The sequence below is a fragment of the Centropristis striata genome, chromosome 21 (genome assembly GCF_030273125.1).
Source record: "Centropristis striata isolate RG_2023a ecotype Rhode Island chromosome 21, C.striata_1.0, whole genome shotgun sequence".
NCBI lineage: Eukaryota > Metazoa > Chordata > Actinopteri > Perciformes > Serranidae > Centropristis > Centropristis striata.
This window is the reverse complement of record NC_081537.1, coordinates 25,301,940-25,324,954: the sequence shown is the minus strand read 5'-3', so window position 1 is coordinate 25,324,954 and position 23,015 is coordinate 25,301,940. Positions and strand designations below refer to the sequence as shown.

Genomic DNA, 23,015 nt, shown 5'->3' with positions numbered 1-23,015 from the left:
TCTGTCAGCAGGCGACAGTCTCTAAACGTGTCCCAATCTGTTTGAGTCCAGTCAGTTTGGATCCATTTTAGTCCAACAGAACAAACTGAAGGTCAGACTCAGATTGAGCCAACAATGGAGCAGTTGACTTGATGGAGATCGCAGGATTTGGTGTGGCAGCTGGGAAACGTATTTGTGAGGAGTTCACTAACACCCCGTTTCACACTGTCAAACTAAACTATGTGCTGCTGAGATTAGGTGTATTGTGCCATCTGGATTACATTTCCCCCGGGGCAGCGTGAAGCCTGCGTGTGAAGGGAAAGATGGCAGCACATCTCAGGACAGCCGTGAAAACATAAATAAGATCAAATTTTATTTGCTTCGCTTCGCTTTAACTCGGGCTTCAGGAGCAGACAGATTATTAAAGCAGAGGGGCACGGACAAGAGATGAGAACAAGACAAATTACATTTCTCAAGTAATCTGAGGCTGTGAAATAGATTTTCCCGAGGTTTAACATTACGCTGATGACAGTATATTGCTAATGAAGTGGAAAGTTTCCAGGGATGCGAGACTTCCACGTGTGACGTGGTGGCTGGCGAGGTCTTCATGGTCTGGTAATGGCTGTTTGTCTGCTCTATTATACTGCTATAAGTCAGTAAATCAGACGATCACTCTGCATTAGCATCAGCCGGAGTCCGGCCTTTCATTCATTCACAAAGAGACGCTCAGATGGTGACATGTCTTGGCTTGCATCTGTGGATCACAGCACACTAACAACAATAGGTTCTGACAGATCTTGGCAGGCGCTGGTGAGGAGAAAAAAGACAAGGATTTCATATTGCAGCTTGAAATCCCCCCCGAGTGATATTTTGTGATTTGAATAGCAGAGAAAGATGAAAGAAGAACCTGTCATTTGTCTGTTTTTCCCTCTCAGGTATACCATTCCCCATCATCGTGGCCTGGGCCATCGGGAAGCTCTACTACGACAACGAGAAGTAAGTCCTTTGTTGTGCCTCCTCTTACATGAACCCGCTAATAAAAAGGACAGCCACAAAGTCAAACTGTATTGCATTAAGGAGATGAATGTCTATTAATAACCTGCTCTAATCACATTTGCATTGTACAATATTCTTAATTACACATTAGCCCCGTGGCCATTTCTCCGTGATAGGGAGTGTTTATTGATACAGAGTGTCTCTCTCTGCACCTATTAGACAGGTGAAAATGCAGCGTTTTATAAATGTGCACGGAAAAACATCTTATTTAAGTTAAAGGAGCCACAGCTGAGCTCATTTTCTTCTGACTTGCTGTTATATATTCAGGGTTTTGTGCCACAGAAACAAACAAATCTTAATTCTAAAATACATCTGAACTATTTATTTATTTGCACACTCATAAAACATCAATTAAATCTAGTTAATGAAAAATTACAGATGTGTCAGGAGGTCAGGGAGACACAGACTTACTCAACTAAAGAACAAAAACAGGCGATAAAAAGCAAAGAACTCATTTAAAGTCATTCAGAATTTCATTACACAAACAATTCAACTCAACCACACAAATGTATGAAACAACCTTGAATATGACCTTCATGAACATTAAAGATTCTTTAGATTTTAGAATACCTGCTGAGAGCGTCTCTGAGACAGAGCCCAGCCGCTCGCTGTCTGTCTCTGCTGCAGCACAGATACCTGATTGCTGTTTGTGCCAGCGCTGAAAAACAGAGGTGATTATTTCTCCAATATCCGAGAGCGGTCGTGTTTCTGGGAATGAGGCCTCTGCAAAGGAACAGTGTGCATGTCACACACACACACACACACACACAGCTCACATTTCCTCCACTGTTAATTGTAAACAAATCAGAAACGTTTCCAGCCAGCGTCTTCTTCTCTGAATCAGCGGCATTTACCAGCTACAGTAGTCTGACAAATAACCGACTCAGCATTTAGCTGCTTCACAACTGATGCAACACAACAGATAAACAGATCGACAACACACACCTGCATCCATTAACAAGCCCTGTGTGCATTAAAGCCTCATATATCTTCTTCCTCTGTGCCACTGAGCTCCTCTGTTGTTACAAACTGTAAAAAAACACATTCATAAGTTGCACAGGGTAACACACTCATCGTTTATTTTGAATTAATTCACACACACCGTCCTGCTGCCACAAATACTCCCTCGAGGACCAAATGTGGATTCATTCGCCACTGAAAATAGTTCCCAACAAAAGCACTTTTTCCTCCTGTGTGTGTGATAAAAACTACAGTGATCAGGTGCTTTAGGAAGCGGCTCTCTAACTTAGTTTAATTTTTAAAAAATATAATAACCTGCATGAATGTTTGTAAGAATGCAGAACAAATAAATCCTGAATTACTTTGGTTTAATGAAAATGAGACGTTGGACTGAGCAGCAAAGTATGAGCTCGTTTTAATTCCAAAGCTGGGAAAATGAACAATTTAGCTGAATAATATGCATCCATACAATGTGAGATCAGTTTATTTGCTGCATGTCAAGTATGACAGCATACAGAACAAACTCTTTATGTTTGTTTTCACACCTGTGTATGGTTTTATTATATAATGCTTCTGCAAGATTCTGCAGTGATATCACAATATGTGACCAGCAGTCTGACTAGATTCTTGTTGTTATACATAAATTACTCCATCTAAATGTATTCTAGCAGTATTTATTTGCACATATTTACAAGTATAACAGTGTGATGGTTGATTTGAGAATTTATCAGCAGTCAGATAAAAGTAATTTGAAAATCTGCAGGGAAGTCTCGTCACCGTGCAGAAGCTCAAATGAAATAAAATGAAATATCATCTTTGTTGAACTTACGATTAGGCATAAAGTTTTCTGTAGGATTGATCTAGACATTAAGGCACATTTTACCATAATAAACATCTTCTTAGCTTTTTCTAGACTATCCAAAAAAGAAGACGCAGTGTGACTCAAAGAGAATGCACATCAGACATCACTTGAACAACATTTCTTTGGAGTAATTTAGGAAATGACAGAGCTTTATTTGTGAGCTGTTTTAACCCTATAAAGCCTGAACCGTGAAATAATTGCCAGAAAATTCAAAATTTTCTAAACTGGAGTGCTTGTTGAACCGGCTAACATTTTTTTCAATTCAATATCAATTTTCATATATGAATTTAATTTGGATCATATTTGATACATCAGGTCTTTTTGTGCAATTTGTTGCTCACAGTTTGCTTTTCTTAAACTCACATAATCACATAAAACCTAATATTTTTAACCAAATAAAACTTTGACTTTCCTTTTAACATTTTCCTCAAACAAACAAAATATTTTTTTCCATATAAAACAACATCATACATCTGCCGATATGAAGTTTTCACACAGCAATCACAGATTTTTTTTCAGCAAATCATTTTTGTTACATCTGGTATTTTTGTGAAATTTGTTGCTCTAAGGAAATTCTAAATTAAAAAGACAGTTTGCAGAATCAAACCACCAAATTATAGCCATTTGGATTAAATGTTTAGGAATAATTGGTCAACACTGAGCAGTTTTTGCTCTCTCTCTATACAAAGTGGGGATTTTAGATAATTTATTTATATCATCAGGTTTTTCAAGGAAAAAAATATCACACTGATGATTTAGAGGTCTCAAAAACGTATGTATCAAATATGATGCACTTGGCTTTATAGGGTTAAAGATGTGTGTGTGTTCAGCAGCAGTGTGTTGGGCCTGACAGTCACATAGAGTGGAGACTTCACAAAGTGTTAAGAGACAACTTTTTGTGAAATCTGTTGACAATCTGAAAGATCCAGAACAACAGCAGCCTCCTCTGATTTACTCCCAAGTGAAAAAAATCAACCAGAACAACTGTTATTTTTTTAAATGATCTAAAATCTAATCTGGCTTTCCCCTGCAGCAAACTGCCTCCTTCTCCTTGTTACAACACTCATTTCTAGAAGATTATGCAAACAAGATTATTTGTATTTAACACAGTATCAGGACACTGTGAGTTGTTTCCATTTGTTTGAGGAAGATAAAACCCAGTTATGATCTAAATCAGCCCTCACGCTCTATAATTCATAATACGGGTAAACTGCTGACTGGAAAACATGTGTTTGAGATCCTGAGCACAAATTAGTGAATTAATTCCAACACATAATGAATTCTTTATGAAGAACCATGAGTGACTTTGCCTCTTTAGTCGCCAGACGACTAATTCAGCTGAAATGGAAGCAAGAAACATTAGCATCACATGTTTAGAGGATTAGAGATCTTAAAATAAAGTTCACTCAGCTGACAGCTCTGATCATTTATTAGTGTAGTCAGAAGAAACGCAGCTCCTCCTCAAGCATATTTAGATTGAGTGAGTCTCCTGTTTGGCTCCATTAAAGGAAGAATATTATATTACATTTACCACTCAGAATATTATTATTTGTAATGAATATGCCTGTTTAAAACCTGACTGATAATATGATCTGTTTTGATTGCAGGTGCTGGTTTGGAAAGCGAGCTGGTGTTTACACAGATTACATCTACCAGGGTCCCATGATCCTGGTCTTAGTGGTGAGAGACTCTCTTTCTTTTTATCCTGCAGCAGCAGCTTTTCTGCATAAAAACCTGCTGATACAATTAGTCTTTATTATGTCTTTAAAACGCCTGACGGGCGTGAAATGTTGGAAACCGCAACACATTCTTCATGTTGCAGATGATGAATGTGAAGATCTGACACTTTACCTACCGAGCGCCACGTTAAACCTCTGCGGCTTGGCTCGCTCCGAGAAATATGGGAATCCTTCTGGAAAAGGAGAAAGATATCCAAGAATGCGTTCAGTCTTGTTTGCACCTATTAAGAATTATCTCTAAAACTGGGTTATTTCCATCCCCTGGGGGACCTTTTCCATGCTCTCATGTCATCATTTCATCAGGTTTTAACTCTTCTGAACCATGTGTTGTCACTCACTCCACATTCAGCTGCTCAACTTTAAAATAGAGCAATAAAACATGTTAAAGTGGACGTTCAGCACCTGCAGGACCTCTGCTGCAGCTGCGTTATTGTGACACAGTCAGACGGACACTCCCTCCAGCAGGCTCGTGCACGATGATCCTGCAGATTCTGCAGAGTGTCTGGGGACTGAGCCGGCTCCTCGTACAAGATTTAGTCATCTCTGGTCTGGACTACAGTTACTCCCTGCTGGCTGTGCCTCCAAATCGCTGCCCTCTGTCCACTGGTGGGAGAACATTTACTCAAATTTTGTCCTTAAGGCAAGAGTCTGCAGGCAGAAACATCCTTTTTTTTCATGCTCAGTTTGAGGCTTTGGGCTGTTTTTCTTCCATAACACGTCCTCTTTCAGAGTAGTGGAGAGAAAACATCCCAAACACACATTTGGGTGTTTATTTTACTTTATTTTGTAGATTTCTCCAAAATTCACTAAAAAGTTACCGTTTTATTGCAGCGTGTAGAAAGCTCCACTCTCCTGTTTTACATGTTCTAAATGAATTATATTCAGTATTTTGTATTTAAATAGTCATTTCCGTTAAGAATATATAAAAACTTTCAAGGCCATTTTCCTAAAATGGCCTTTAAAATTTTTCTCATAAATCTCAACTTTAGGTCCACTTCCAGACACAGAACTGACCAGTTTTATTCCTGACTACATTCAGTCATTCATAACCTGATTTATACATCAACATTTTGTTCCTAAAACATGACAAAAATGTATTTTTTTAATGACAGTATTTTCTGATTTATGAAATGATAAAATACCACAAATGCAAAAGTGTTTTAATGTACATATATAAAGTGGTAATACAAAAAAATAATAAGTAGTTCATGGTAGATATGAGTACGCTGAAATATATACAGTATGAACATTATGCATGTGCAGCAAGTGGAGAAGTTTACAGTAAATATAAATACATTTTTAGGTCAAATATATATTGTGTGTATGTGTGTATGTCAGAGTCTTTGAGTTTGTAACAGAAAAACCCAAATCCATAAGGATCCGTTTATTTCCAGGTATTCAGTTATTATGAGACAGTTCAGGTGTCAAAAAGACAAATCCTTCTGTTGGAACTGACGAAACATTTCACCCTTTTAATGTTTTCATCATTAAAATATGTGATGAAGAGCTGAACTGGAAGAAATGAGATTTATTCACAGTTTGTGTTGGCAGAAACTAAAAACCAAACCAAAAAGTATCCAACAAAGACTGAAGCAAGACGCAGAACTTCAGTTCAAACTGATAGAAGAACTCAGCGAGGAGACTAATGAGGCTGATAGAGAGCAACACACAGCAGACACTCTGTATACTAACACACAGTAAACCAGCTCAGAATAAACATGAATAAAGAAACACAGGAGACAAAATCCTCTTGATAACTGCAGTGAGAACATAAATATCTGCAAACAAAAGAGAAAATGTGTTGACTTGAATGGTAACTTGGTTCAATCTGAAGAAAAAAAGTCTCAAATATCTCAAACATTTCTGTATCTCACTGAACAAAAGGCAACAGGTCACAAAACAGCTATACAACTGGAAAGCTTCTCTTTAACTGTGAAACTTAAAATATTACAATAATCCAAAACAAAGTGTGTGCATGAGGAGTGTTTGAGTTTTATATTGTTCCATATTTAAACATTAAAGCATCTTGATCTCCTGCTGACGGAGCAGCACAGGCGATCCATCCTCGTCTGATATAAACTCTGTGTGTTAAACACACTCTCCGTCCTGTTAGTGACTCACAACACAAACCAAAACAAACTGCAGCACCTGTTGCTAAAAGCACTCGGCTCAAAGCTTTTGGCTGAGACTCGACTATATGAACCTGGTTCCACATGACACGATGAGTCCAGGGGTGGAAGAAGGATCCAGATCCTTTACTGCAGGAAAACTACGAATACCACATCACAGAAATACTCCACTGCAAGAAAAAGTCCTGCATTCAAAAAGTATCAGCATCAAAGTTTACTTAAGCCATCAAAAGTTAAAGTACTTGTGATGCAGATTGGATTATTTTTATTGATGCATACATCTAAGGGCTCATTTTAACTGCTTAATATACTGTTATGTGCTTCATTAAATGCATGATATTTTTATATTAATCATGTTTTATGTGAAATCTGGACTGAAAAGTACAAACTAAGAGCTGATAAATAAGCCTGTGATGTAAATTAAACTTTTATGAGTTATTTTTGTTGTTATCATTATATTTATCCAAACAAATGTACCTTTAGTTGTACCAGGCATTAAAATGAACAAGAAATGGAGGAAAACAATGGTCTAATAATTAATAAAAAGACATAAAATGACCAAAAAAGATATCAAATGACACAAAAAAAATGTAAACATGAACAAAAAAGACATAAAAACAACAAAAAATATATATAAAACAACCAAAAACGACATAAAATGACCAAAAAATATATAAACATAAACAAAAAAGACAAGAAAATAGATATCAGCTCTTAAATTAAACTCGTATGAGTTATTTTTGTTGTTATCATTATATTTATCTAAACAAATGCACCTTTAGTTGTACCAGGCATTAAAATGAACAAGAAATGGAAGAAAACAATGGTCTAATAATTAATAAAAAGACGTAAAATGACCAAAAAAGACATAAAATGACAGAAAAAAAATGTAAACATGAACAAAAAAGACATAAAAATGACTAAAAAAAGATATAAAACAACCAAAAACAACAGGATCATTATTTTACCTTTAGTAGTACCAGGCATTAAAATGAACAAGAAATTGAAGAAAACAATGGTCTAATCATTTTTTCCATGACTGTATGTCTGCCGGGCTCTACTTGTTACAATATTATAATTTATTGTGATAATTTCTGGGACAACATGTGGTCTAACAGCGACAGTAATGGTTCAGGCCTAGTAAGGAGTATTCTGCTGCTCATGCTCGCCCTCAGACTGAGCGCCCCCCCCTCCCCCGGTCCCCCTGCTGGTCTCCGGTGGTGGACTGACCTTCCCCTCCCTCCTCGTCAGAAACAACACGTTCCCCTATCATCTCTCTCTCTTTAGTTGAAAAGTCGTTTCTCCAAGAGGCACTTAATGTTTCTGTGTGTCCTGCTGCCTCTCTCTCCCCTGCAGCACACATCTGCCTGCTCCGATCTCTCTCTGCTCTCTCCCTGAGATCTTCCTGCCTACAATAGCAGCTTCTCTCAGGCTTTTATCTCCCAACGAGCACTTGATCCTGCAGGATCATCGTCGGGTCACCAGAATATTTGTGCTATCTCCTGTCGGGGAGCCACCATTGTGAACTCTCCGTGCCTTTAACCATCGCTGGATTTTACTGTCAGCAGTAAAGTGATGAACAGCCATGAGGGATAAATACAGGATGTTATTAAAAATGTTAACATTAGCAGTAATAGCGTGGCTGTAATGCTGGGGTTAGAGAGGGCCTCCCTCAATGATCGCCATGCATCTGTTCAGCCCAAGGTCAGCTCAGCTGGCCCTGGAAACTATTCTGCTGCTATTTTTATCATCCATCACTCTGTGGGGGAAATCTCACACTGACACACAGGTTTATGCTATTGCTAAATGATCAGGGATTATTCTTGACTGATCGTAAAGACTAAATATCTGTAGACAGAGCTTTTGTTATTGTCCAAGAACTATAAAAACCTCTTAAGAAAATTCTTAAGAAAAAAATAGGCTGTTCCTAAGAATGTTCTTAAATGCTATTCAGCATTTTTTTTCTTAAGAATTGTCTTATGTCTTAGGAAGCTCTTATTAGTTTTCTCACTTAGGAATTTCTTAGATTTTTAACTTAAGATCACTTGCGTGGTTTCAGTAACTTGGCCTACTTAAATAATATGTTCATAGTGATTAATTAAGTAGTATGAAATACAACAACTGCCTCTGTGATTTACCAAGAGTACATTGTAGTGTAGAGGTAGATATATCGGGCCGATATTTGCGTTTTTTACTTGTATCAGCATCGGCCGATATGTGCGTATAGGCAAGGCTCGGTGCAACATCTGCCATTCTCTGGTGAGCTGCTGCTGATACCGGAAAAAAGAAAAACACATCAAATATGTGGATGATCTGAGGCGCCACCACATTGTTTGCTATCAAACTGTTAATATGTTTTGTTTGTTTTGTTAATAAATGTTTCTTTTTTTGTTTAAATGGAGACTTGTGTAACATTTGTTATCAGTGTGTCGTTTTTATCATGTAAATGGAGGGAGAAAAGGCAATATCGGCTTCAAAAATCGGCCCAAAAATCGAAAAAGCAGCACATATCGGGGATCAGTTAAGACTGATGTCAAAATAATCGCTATTGGCATCGGCCTTAAAAAAACAGTATCGGTCGACTACTATTGTAGTGTAATCTATGAATAGTGTCACATGTCACACAGACTGAAAGGACATTTCAATTATATGTCAACTGCCAAAATAAGCTTTATGTGATACATTCACAAAAAAACTACTCTCCAACTTCTATGAACAATATTTGTTAAAACAATGTCTAGGGCTAAACTAAATATTAGAGGAATCAAATAAATGTCATACAAATTTGTTCAAGTGAATAAATATATAGAAATCTAAGAACTTTGTTTTCAAAAATCTCATTTGTTCTCAAGTTCTATCTGAGGAAAAAACTTAAGAAGAAAGTTAAGAAAACAACTAAAGAAAAGATAAGAATTTCTTCATGAATATCAGATCTTCTTAAATTTTGTCTTAAGAGAAAAGTCAAGAAAAAAGTGGCACTTAAGAAGTATTATTTTCTTAAGAATGCTTTGTGAATCCGGCCCCTGGTAATCAGATCCTGTACTTGTAATTAAAAGGAGTAACACCTCCATGTTAAAGTCCTCTATTAAAGCATTTAAAAGGATACTTCCACTCGGAAAAGCAAACAGAAGAGTAGTTTAATTTACTTAAGTAACAATTACCAACCTGACCGTGGTATTTGTATATTAGTATTTCTTATTTTTGTATGACAGCATGCAAACAGGATTAAAATTCCTAATATGTGCACACATACCTGGCCAATAAAGAAGATCCTCATTCTGAAATGCAGATTAAAATGAGATATAGTTTAGTAATTCATGTTTATTATACATTATTTCGCAATGCAATTATATCTAAACCTCAATATATTGACTAATATAGTAACTGTTCTTTTTGAGTGAATGAGTATTATGTGTTGAAAAAGCAATCATTTTTTGTTGCTTTTTTCACCATAAATTCATGCATCATATTCCATATTCCATCCCCCGCCTCTGAACTGTAGTGAAGAAGTATAAATTACTTAAATCTTGTACTTTAGTGCAGTACTTAAATGCATTATTTACTTTCCATCGACTGCAAACAACAAACATACTAATGTGAAAACTGTGAGGCACGAACAAATGTTCAGAATGATTTGACTGAAAATGTCCAACACTGACGGATCATGATGTCCTCTGAACATTAATGACTATTATTTCCTCAGAAACAGCCTCACATTTATCACAGTGTTTGATTTTTTCCCAACAGATCAATTTCATTTTCCTCTTCAACATCGTGAGAATCCTGATGACCAAACTGAGAGCCTCCACCACCTCCGAGACCATCCAGTACAGGTAGGAGAGATTTCATTCTCTCTGATTAACATTCAAAGTCAAATTAAATTCAATAAATCACAGATACAGAAACAAACGACAGAGCTCCATTACTGTTATCATATTACTGAATCAGGCAGAAATCCAGTGTCACAAGAATCATAAATGAGGCACAGGAAAATAAAATAAATACAATTAACAAAAACAATAAATTAAAACATATTTGGTAGCAAGAGAACACAATAAACCCCCCGGGTCATTATTTAACTTATAAAAATCACCATGGAGCTTCCGCAGTTTGTTATTTACAATAGGACAATATTTCTTTGCATTACAAGTTTATTTTTAGATATGCAAATGAGGCGTGACCTCATTAAATATGCACTGATTTGCATATATTTGCAGGACATAAATCTGAACGTTGGATGAGGCAAATTTCAGTTATTATTTTACTTTCTTGATATATTAGATTAAAAGCTTTTACAGAAGGAAATTGGGATATCTGCTTTTTTAATTTCTTAAATCAGAAAATAAGATTAAGATTTCCGTTATTACTCACACAACAGTTACAGCAGCAAAGTGGATAGCAAAATAACAATAAACAGTAAACGGCAGTATAAAATAGAAATAGGAGAAAGGTGTTAGCAAATAAACAAGTAAAACATATTAGAAAGTATTAAAAATTTACAATATTAAATACTGCCAAAAGCCATAAAAAATACATTTTCGTCATGTTTTTTGGAATAAAATAAATCAGGATAAATCAGGGTGTGAATGATTGTAAAAAAAAACCTTCATAATATAGTCGGGAATAAAACTGGACAGTTTCATGTCTGTTAGTGGAGCTGAAGATTTCAAGATTTCATGCATTCTGAATGGAAATGACTATTTGAAGAGAAAATATCTAATTCATATAGAACATGTTAAACAGGATAGTGGAGCTTTCTGACAAAGTTTTGGATGCTCGCTGTACGACAAGCTGCAATACAACGATCACTGTTAGTTAATTTAGGAGAAATGTCCAAAATATCTTCAAATATCCACCGAAATGTTTTCTCTATTATTCTGAAAGAAGTAAGTAGGTAGGTAAATTTTTATTTATAAAATGCTTTTCACAGGCAAAAAGTCACAAAGTGCCTCACAAGGGCATAAAACAACATACGGGCAAACACAGAAAAAACACAATACAACAGGAAAACACAATTAAAACAGGTGCATACAGTCAACCAGATGCCTGTCTCTAAATAGATATGTCTTAGTCTGACATTTAAAATAATATACATATACATCAGTGTAGGAGCCATATATTGCTTGATTGACTGATTATTTTGTGTTTAATTTGTTTGTCTTGTTGCCATGGTTTCGGGTCATGTGAGCACCGTAGTTGACAGCCTGCAGGTAGGTTATATCAGAGTGTGCTTCACCTGCACGGGAGGAGGGAGCGGCCAGTCTCGGTAGCCGTTATTTTTGTTGACCGCCTTTGTTATCGCTTTTGTAATCTGCTTTGATAGACGTTTGCCATAAAGTGTACACAATCCACATCATACGTGCGTGTAAAGCTGCTGATTATTATTAAATCCCCTTAAACTTCTCTGGACTCAGTGTGCTTCCTTGGAGCAGCAGCAGCGCGTCAAACAAATATACAGGAGCTATTCTCTGCCTCACAAGCCACTTTTAAGGAACAGGAAAGCTGCAATAATCAGAATATGATGGAAAATGTCCGTTTCCAGTAGTTCAAGTCAAATAACCCCAACCAAGTATTGAGTTATATAGATGGACATAATTTTTCAGAGGCCAACATTTCCATATTAAACATACTTTTTTTTAAATTGGTCTTTTGTAATTTTCAATTTTTTTGAGATACTGAATTTTAAGTCTTCAATAATTGTAGGCCATGATAATTATAATTAGAAGAAATTAAATAAATGAAGACATGGAATGTTTCATCGTGTGTGTAATGGATCTATATAGTGTGTTATTGCCACTTTTTTAATTGAATTACTGACATAAATAAACTTTTCTATGATATTCTAACTTATTGAGATGCACCTGTATGCCGGGGCCAGATCGTGCAGCGCTCTGTAGGTAAGAGTGAGAATCTTGAACTGGATCCTTTATGCAACAGGGAGCCAGTGAAAGAAGACGTGTTATGGGAGAAAAATACCCCAAAACGTCAAAACTCTGTCTCACATCACAGCAGTTCTTCCCTCGTTAAGATTTAGTCTAATTGGAATCATTTATCCCTCTTACCGACATCAAATCATGACATGTTTTTGCTGTATGGAGCTGTACCTGCAGGAGACAGAAGTTTTCAGATCCTCCTGACTGTTACACACCTTAAATAATTGATGTGTGATGGTTGATGGGAGATGCTGATGCTGAGCTGCAGACAGCAGACTCACTGTCATGGTGTCTGATCGTCTGCAGGAAAGCTGTGAAGGCTACGCTGGTTCTCCTGCCTCTCCTGGGAATCACCTACATGCTTTTCTTCGTCAACCCGGGGGAAGATGAGATCTCTCAGATCGTCTTCATCTACTTCAACTCCTTCCTGGAGTCCTTCCAGGTAGGATCAGGCTCACACACTCATATCATCTCCTGTGTGGGTGTGTTCCTGCACACAGACACAGTTACTGTAATGAGTGGAGGCTGAATTGTTCTGTGCAGAGATGATTGAATGGATGTAACGTGTTTGATAAGCTGCTCTGCCTGCGATTAAACACCGGATCAGGACGCTGATGTTTTCAATGCCCTCCTTTCTGTTTTTTTTTGTTGCTGATGTTTTGTTCCCTGTTTATCTGCTCCTCCTCTGCACACAGGGCTTCTTTGTGTCGGTGTTTTACTGCTTCCTGAACAGCGAGGTAAGCACATTCACTTCCGCTTATTGATCAAACACTTTATGTTCCCCCCGCTTCAGACACTTATTTATACTCCCGTCTTCAGGCGCTCTCACTCTCCCTTTTGGTGGCTGTTGCTGTGTGTTATTAGAAGGAATTGAGTGATACCGCTGCAGGCTCCTATATTCAGGGCACAATTAAGACTTGTCATCTGTAAGTGACATCACTTTCTACTCTTTATGACAGTGTCAGCCTTAATCTGGTCTCGTGGAGAAACGGGGGGTGAAACCCTCTCAAAATAGCACAGAAACATGAATATGCATGCATGCAGAAATACTACCTTTAATGTGTGATCTTATTATTAATAATATAACCACTGATGGTAATAGTAGAAGTAGAGTTTCATCAGGTTAAGGTTTAGGTTTACTTACTTGCACAGCTATAATAACATCAAATGACCAAAATAACACATAAAGTAAAGTGCAGGGAGAGGCAGAAAACCCAGATGGGCTTATTTAAAGCCTCCACCTACAATTTCATAATTTCATAGTTATAAGTTAGCTTTTAAAAGAAATCTTAAAACCCATTTTTATTCACTGACTTTTAACTCAACATGAGCCTTTGCTCTGTTTTATTTTTTGTTTTTATTTGTTCTTTGTGGTTTTTTAAAATTAAGATTAATTTTAAAATTGAGATTAATTTTAAAACCCACTTTTATTTACTGTTATACTGTTTACTGTTGTTTTACCCAGCATGAGACTCGCTTTGTTTTAGTTGTGTTTGCTTGTTCTTTGTGTTTATTGTTTTTATTGCTGGTCTGTCCTGCCATGTACAGCACTTTGTATCAGCTAACGCTGTCGTAAAGGGCTCTATAAATAAAGTTGATTTGATTTGATAAGAAAGTAATAACAAACTGATAATAGAAAAAAACATATGTACAATGACAATAACAAAAATAACAATATAAAAACAAAAATATGAACATGATATAAAAGTGTATTTCTGTGTGAATTAGAATTTTAAAACAGTAGTTAAATGGGCTTTTAGACATCTTTTGAAACATTTTATAGAGATGGAGTTCTTTGCCAGAAGGGAAAAGGTTTTCCATCATTTAGTCCCTAAATTGAACAATAAATTGACCTCTGCATGTCAGAAATCTTGGAGGATGAAGATCTAAAGACTGACACGTTGGATAAGAGTGAACCTGAGAATTACATTTAAAATTAGTCTTAAAGTGCTCTGGAAAGTTTTCAGGATCTGATTATACGTTATAAATAAAAACACATATTTGAGAGATATTGATGTCATGAACAGTAAGTATCTGAAGGTACAGATGAGGTATGGGACTTGCCATCCTAACAAAACGTTTCTGAAGAACCAAAACTCTGTGGAATGTAGTAGGAAAGGTGCTTACCCAAACAATATTACAATATGAAACATATGGATAAATTCAAGTATAATAAAGTAATATCAGCATTGCATGAAGCAGCATTTTTTCAGGTTTTTCTTGCATTTTCATGCCATGTTCTTGTTAGATTATTTCTGTTTAATGCCACAGCTGCACAAGCTAGAGATAAAACACATTCATCAATCTTTCTCACCTCCTCCCTGATCCGACACCTTATCTGTTCCCCTTCTCCCCCGCTCCCTGCAGTCTCTGCAGATGTTTCATTGCATAACATAAACAATTATTTCATAGTTTAGTTTCCTTTTATTACGCTACACAAACAGCATAAATAACAGGAGTGAAGCAGATGTTACATGAGGTCACAGAGCTTTCTGCTCGTATACACAAAACTTCCTCTGAAAGAAAGAATATACAAAAAGCATGGATTTGATTTGTCTGCAAGCTCTTGTGTTGTGTTCCCGCTGAGAAAGCCCCTTATTGTGAGTCTAGTGTGTCAGCCATCCATCCTCTGATCTGAATGCTCCAGGTCTCTAGTTTGTGGTTGTAAAGTTTCATGAGGCTGTGATTATCCTAGAGGTCACAGCAGCTCCTTTTATACACTGAGCTCAAGTTTCACTCACTGACATCATCACACATGAAGAACATTGGGCTCACTGAATTCACAAGAGTCTCAGCTTTCCAGTCAGACCCCATTTATTCATATATATATATATATATATATGTATATAGATATAGAGACCTGTTAAGGGGTAGGACTCGATAAGTTTTTTTACTTCTTCCTACTCCCTTTCGAGCTTGCAGAAAGTGTCTGTCTTCTCAAATTTTTTTTTGCTTTTTTGTTTTGTTTTTTATTTATTCATCTATTAATATTTAAACCTGTTTTTTTTTTTGTTTTTTTACTTGCATGTTCGAAATAAAGACAATCAATCAATCAATCAATCAATTTATACAGCTCCTGGCCTGGTGAATCTTGAGGCCAAGATTTTTTTTTGCAGATTTTCCCGCATCTGCATGTCACGGTCATAGTCGTTAATCCATTGCCATTTGTTTAAAATAAAGATGCAACAAAATATTAGCAAAACATGCCTAAAAGAAGCCTTCGCTTACCCATGTTTTTAATAAAAAAGCATGAATAAAGATGTCGTACTGAACAAAATACACTGAGAAATAGAAACATTCTCTAGTTTTTTAACACCAGAACCCAACTTCTTATCCCCTAAACACACAGCTCACAAAGTTATTCAAGTTATTTAATATGATTGTGATTATTACTATAATAACTATGTTTTATTATATTCACATACTTGGTAAATAACTAGGTTAAATTAGATAGTTAGAAATCAATTTCTGCCAGGAAAAAAAACAAAATAAAGTCATCATAGTAAATCAAATCATCAGATTAGAGATAAATCAATTTGTTTTGCCTTTTAAGCCATCATTTTTCAACAGTTCTGGGCTTGTAAATATTATGTCACATTTTTCATATTTAAATATCTTATAATTTTGATGTATTAAGTGAAAAACTGACTAAATATCTTATTATTTATATTATAATATTATTAAAATAATAATTGTGATTATAATACATTTAATTTTGACTTCGTACTTTTTCTAAATATTTTTTATTGTGATAATTGTTATAATAAAAATGTTTTATTACATTTAAATACTTGGTAAATAATTATTTTTGAGGGTGAATAGATTTTTCATACATCCTTCATACTCCATAGCCTCCTCGTCCTCAGACGGGATAAAAAGTTTTAAATGTTTCTCGTCGAGCCGATGCTTCTGAGATCTCAGCTCATTAAATATGCATAAAAAGTAAAAATGAGACTGTGCGACGTGAGACAGTGCAGAATTTAAAGTCGGCGTTATTTATGTAGCTCCAGATCAGTGAGAATGTAAAGTTCATGCAGGACTTCATCAGTTATAAGAGACTTTCAGGGTGTTTAGAGGATTTATGTGAGGAGGACAGCTCGCTGCTTAAACTGCGAATTAACAGACGAGTTCTGCTTTTCAGGTTCGGATCGATCCCCTTTTGGCTGCGACGTCTCATAAAGATAATTATAGTATCACTCGACCTCTCCGTGGTGACGTGGGGATTAAGTCAGACGTTGAGGTGTAATCAGGGCTGCTGCTCCTTCAGATGGCTCATCATCTGCTGCTTCCGTCTTATCACAGAATAATCTGGACTTTACAAGCGATTCCTCGAGCAGCACATGGATGTTATATCAGCCGACGGCGGCCTTTGGTTCCCGTCCCGCGCGGCGTGGATGATGGATGAATATCTCATCATGGGCCGTGTAGCAGAGGCTTAACCAGCGCGTGGAGCTCCACAGGATATTGATTTAGTGTTTAGAGGAGCAGAGAATAAATGAGACAGATGAACAAAGGAGAGGCGCAGTCACAGTCAGAGAAAAGCAAAACATTTAGTGTCCAACATGTGTGCAGGATTAAATGACCTTTACTGCTGATGAGTCGACACGTTAGATATGGTTCTGTGTTAGAATCAGTGTTCTGAGCAGCTTTCTGAGGCCGTGTGTGATTACTGAAGAGACACACGGGACGATTGATTCTGAGGAACACTTTTTAATCATCGTTAGAATGATTTACTGCGTGTTGCTGTATAGATTCCCTTCAGAATACATGAAATCTGGTGGAATTGGAGCCGTTAATAAGGTTTGCATGGATTTTTATTCCTGCCCGGAAACAAGGAAGAAGTTCAGATAAGAATTAACAAAATAAAAGTCCTCGAAGGAAATCAGATCATGAGATTAAAAATCGAAATTTTTAGATTATTCAAATCACTTTGACTCAATATTTTATCATTTTGATGTATTCAGTCAAAAAATGTACCCACTATTTGAATATTTAGAATTTAAAAATATTTAATTGAGACTTATAATTTTAATTTTGACTTAGTATCTCATACTTTATTTCAGTGATTGTATAATTTAAACAAAAAGTGTATTGTTTAATTTTGACCTGAGATGTTAAGATTTTAATTTATGTCATGATTTTAACTTACTTGCTTACTGATTCATAATTTAAACTTATTTATCATAATTTTGTCCAGGATAGTCTCATAATTTTAACTTCTTTTGCTATTTTTAACTTTTTCTCAATAAGTTTAATAATTTTTTACTTAATAAGTCATGGATTTCGACATGTTATGACATTATTTTTACTTCACATTTGAAATGAATCTTAAATTATCTTAATATCTATCTCACAAGTTTGATCCAGTTTCTTTAAAGTTTGACATATTTTGTAATAATTCTTTGCAGTAAATCTCGTAAGTTAAACAATTGACGACTTGCCTTAAAAAAATCATAATTGTGACTTATAGTGGCTATTTTTTTTGTCATACTTTTTTTTAATACTTTGAATAAAATCAACTTAATTAGTCCTGTATTCAAAACAAAATAATTTGTTCTAAATATACTCAAAGTATAAAAAGTAAAAGTCTCTTAATTTTGACTTATTTTGTAACAGTTTTGTGCAATAAATCTCATTATTTTGACTTAAGAAGTTAAACAATTGACGACCATCTCATTATCTTCACTCAAGAAAATCATAATTTCGACGTATAGTTTACTATTTTTTAATTTTGACTGAGTATGTCAAACTTTTTTAAATAATTTTAATAATTTGGAGTTAAGTCATGGATTTTGACTTTTAACATCTAATGTTGAATTAAATTAATATCCATTTCTGAATTTTCTCTTTGAGTTTCTGTGAATTTTGACTTAATTTTTAATAATTTTGTCAAGTAAATCCCATCATTTTTTACTTAATAAGTCAAAGAATCTGACCGACTCTCATTATCTTGCCTTAAAAAAATCATAATTGTAATTTATAGTGGCTTTTAGACTCATAAATTGAATGAAAAAGCAAACTTGTCTTCAGTAAATGAACAAAATAATTTAGAAGTACATAAAGTAGAGCTGTCGTGTTGGGTGATTCTTATGAAGCCAGCCTAAGTTATGTCTGTAAAGATTATAAGGACATACTTTATTTAACTAAATATTTTCACTTATATATGAATGAACAATATAGCGATAATGAGATCATCATAAACTCATAATGAGCCAAAATTCATTGTTTTGTGTTGAAATAATATTTTCTATATTTTTGAACATATTTTTGATTCACAAATTCATTATCGTAATGCGTCCAGATGAAAAAGGTCACACTTATATACAATAAATATTTAATAAACTTTAAAAAATATATATATATATTTGTTAAAAAATGTATAATTTAACAGAATATAATCAAACATAATGTTTTTTAACAATGTATAAAGAACAAAATCTGAATGAGAATTGATGAGAAAAAAATGGTTATATGTTACGGTAATGATAGAATCGTTTGCATTCAAATATGTGTATATTTTAATAAAATACATTTTGGTGATACCAGCTACCCTTGAGCATATTTAAGTGCTTGCCAAAGAAAAAAAAAGAAGAAAAACCTTTCGGTGTTTTTTTATTTAAAAATGTGTTATGGTAATGAATTTTGCTCACAGTGTCTCTAAATATGTCAGTAAATACCTTTAAAATTATTTTTAAATATATTCTAAATTATATTAAGTTATAAAGGGTCAAAGAAAATGTGTATTTAATGCTCTTGGATTTTTGCTATGAGCTGTACCATGTTCATGAGAATGGAGCCTGTGTGAGCGTGTGCTGCCCTGCTCTCTGTCTGCAGGTGCGCTCCGCTGTGAGGAAACGTTTCCACCGCTGGCAGGAGCAGCACTCCATCCGAGCCCGCATGACCCAGGCCATGTCCATCCCCACGTCCCCTTCACGGGTCAGCTTCCACAGCATCAAGCAGTCCACGTCGCTATGAGACACACACACACACACACACACACATCATCATCACTTCCTGCCACATCACTGAGAACACTGTGTGTCTCTGGACCTCAGGAGGGACATTAAACACACTGAGGACGGGAGGAAGGACACTGCAGACGTGATGGAGAGGTTAGTGGATCAAACAGCTGAGCTGAGCCTCTGGCTGTGAATGTACAGCACTCCCATTCTTTCTCCCGCCACAAAAACTTCTCCTGCGTCAGTGGAAGTGGAGCTGGTGTTGCTGACTGCACTGAACTGGACTCAAACAGACACATTTTAACTTATTCATTGTTTTCCTTGCAGTTTTTAAAAAATGTTTTCAGCTGTCTGGTCAAAGTGTTTTATTTTGGCGTTCCGTCTTCTTCCTGTTCTCAGCTCTCATCAACTTTAAACACATTCCATTCATTCTACCTGAGTTTTGTTCCAAAATAACACGTCAACGTCAGGCAGAGAGGAGGGTTAGAGGTGAAGTCTGGAGTCAGAAAAGAGTCAGAGACAGGAGGCAGTTAGCTTATCTTAGAATAATGACTGGAAGCAGGTGGATCTGTTAGCCGACCAGCGGCTGTCTCCAGCGTCCAAAAACCAGCAGAGAAATATCACACAAGTGCAAGTTGAGATACATTATTTATGCTTCTGCTCCAACACATTTCATACAGAAATATTGACCCTTTTTGTCTCCGCTGCATTTATCTAAAGTTACTTTACAATGTGACTCATTGTTAACTGTCTCTAATTAGTGTTTAATATTTATTATGAGAGACGTATGGAAAACTGTCTGAACATTTATTATTCTGGACATCAGTTTCCTCCACTAGTGAACTAGTGAAAGCAAAATATTCACTAGTTAACCAGTTAAAGCCATTTGGGACCTCTTTAGTTAACTAGTAAGGCCAAAAAGGCTTCAACTAGTTAACTAGTGAACATTTTAGCCTTCACTAGAGGTACTTTATACTTCTACTCCACTAAATTTCATCCAGAAATATTGAACTCTTTATCTCCGCTGCATTTATCTAAAGTTCCTTACAACATGATTTACTGTTAACTCAAGCTGCAAGCTGAGAAGAGGCAAACATCACACACACCTGCAGCTTGGCGAGTGTGTGCGTCTGCATTTATTAAGCGCTTAAAAAAGCAACAATACTGATTAATTTAATGGTGCACAGAATGATTTAGTGCAGCTGAAGGTGAACGCTCACATCAGTGAAACTAAAGTAGAAGAGAATTTGTTCAAATGTATCAAGACCTTAAAATGAGCACTTATTTTACAGTGTATTTAATGCACTAATGCCTGGTGAATGAATTAGTAAAATGACATTCATGCTTTTATTCTGAATGGTGGCTGCAGCTCCTGTAGTTTTGTGCCGGTATGATTTGAAGAGTTTGGATGACTCGTGCTGATTCTGATAATTTAGTCGACATTGCCAAACTCTATTACATCCTTTGGTTTTTCTTTATAAAGCCTGTCGTCATTTCTGCACATATAAATCAGTGGAGAAACTTTGGACGGTCTCAGTTTTTAAGTGATGCTACAGTCTGTTTACACATCTGCAACGGAAAACCATTAATACATGTAAAGAAGTTGCACATCAAAGCTCATCAAAGGACATTTTCTAAATTATACGCAATGCAGGACTTTAACTCAGTATTTAAACAGTAAAGAATTTCCTCCTCTGCTCGTATGCAGAAGTGAGAGTGAAAAGAAAACCCTCTGTGATGCGACTGAAAGCTCTGGAAAAAACGCACTCAGGATCTTGAGTGATGAACTTTGATGTGTGTTTTTGGAACAAAACTCTTGAGCTGAATAAAGAGACTTATTCTTACTATTATTGTTATTGTTGTTGCCTCTCTACCAGCAGGACGAGCAGCATCATAAAGAGAGAGGAACACGTTTATTAAACAGGATTATTGATCATTATTGTACATTATCGACAGGAGAGCGTGCTGCAGTAACTCTGTTTACTGACTCATTGTAAATATATAAATATATATAAATATATATATAAAAGTGGGGCGGGGGGTTAAAGTCACAAATATAAACCAAAAAACACAAACCACACACTGTGAGTCATATGGGCACATCTCTCATGTGATCAGCTGTTCACAGTCCACATTCCTGATACCAGTATGCCTAGCACCTGTGCATTTATCAACTGCTGTTTATGTCAAACTGTATATGAACCTCATCGTTTGTCGCCCTGAAGTCATTTTATTTTCGTCCCTTTCCAGTGAGATGATTTATGATAACACATGCCACTGTGACGTGTTTCATTCTGATGGTCCGAGCGTGAAGCTCTGTGAAGCTGCTTCGCGTCTGATTAACTCCTGAACCGCCGTTCAAAAGTTTGGAATCCTTAACCCATAAGAACCTATGGTGACACCGTGTAACAAACACTTTAAATCTTCTAGAATCTCTCATATTCAGCTTTATGCTTCACCTTAACTCATTAAATCCCTAAGCAAGACTTCTCCAAAATATAGGTGTGACTGGAAACAGAAATGTGAAAAAAAAAAAAAAAAATCTTATATTTTGTTCCAAGGCTAAGTTTAAACCCATTTAACAATTCTAATCCGTTAATAGGGTATTACATTTAACTTGTTCTGACCATATTTCCTGAACAAATTAAAGTCACAATTTGTATATATGTGATGGAGATGCAAACAAAAAGGCTAAATAGATATTTGTTTTTATTTATTATTGATTTATTATTATTATTTTACTTAAAAAAGTACAAATCTGAAAAATAATTTATTGTTAAACAGCACTATTAATGTCACAATGTTGATAAATGTTGAGGAGATGCAAAGAAAAAGGCAAATTTGTGTCTCTGTAAGCAGAAAATGTGTCTGAGTTTTTTATTGTAAAATAAGAAATATCATAAACATAAATACCATAAATGCCCAATGTATCATATATGTCACATCACAGAAACATCAGAAATGTGTTCTATGTGGTCCACTTGGGCTGTGGTATATCCCCCATAATTTTCCTTTCAGGATAAATAGATCTGGGTTCTTATGGATTAAATTAACTGTAATGACATCAGGCGGTATTTCAGAGTGAAGGTGGAGCCAGAAGAGTATTGATCGCAGCTCTGGAGAGCAAAATATGTTCCTTAATTCACACTCTAAGTACCAAACTGTCCTTCTAACATCATATTTTAAAGTCAGCTTTCTTCATCAACTTCCTTCTATAACTGATGAATTTTATTCATCTTATTGATCCAAAAAATGATCTGATCCATGACTCAGAATATGATCTGAAGGGTTAGTTTCGGGATCAGTTTCAATCACAGACTGTATAAAGATGGACACTGCGTCTCCACTAAATATGAAGCCTAAACATCCAGAAACAGGCGCTGCCATCTTGTTCTGGT

The 23,015-nt window shown here is 35.8% G+C and overlaps 1 protein-coding gene across 1 annotated transcript in view; it reads left to right on the top strand.

The window, feature by feature from the left end:
- The window catches only part of LOC131959438 (corticotropin-releasing factor receptor 1-like), a 92,459-nt gene extending 71,047 nt beyond the window's left edge, over positions 1-21,412 (top strand). The window contains exons 10-15 of the mRNA XM_059324637.1: positions 915-975; positions 4,465-4,537; positions 10,473-10,558; positions 12,965-13,100; positions 13,354-13,395; positions 19,493-21,412. Coding sequence (XP_059180620.1) covers positions 915-975; positions 4,465-4,537; positions 10,473-10,558; positions 12,965-13,100; positions 13,354-13,395; positions 19,493-19,633 — 539 coding nt within the window. The 3' untranslated portion in view covers positions 19,634-21,412. The remainder of the gene's footprint in view (positions 1-914; positions 976-4,464; positions 4,538-10,472; positions 10,559-12,964; positions 13,101-13,353; positions 13,396-19,492) is intronic.
- The last annotated feature ends 1,603 nt before the right edge of the window (positions 21,413-23,015 follow it).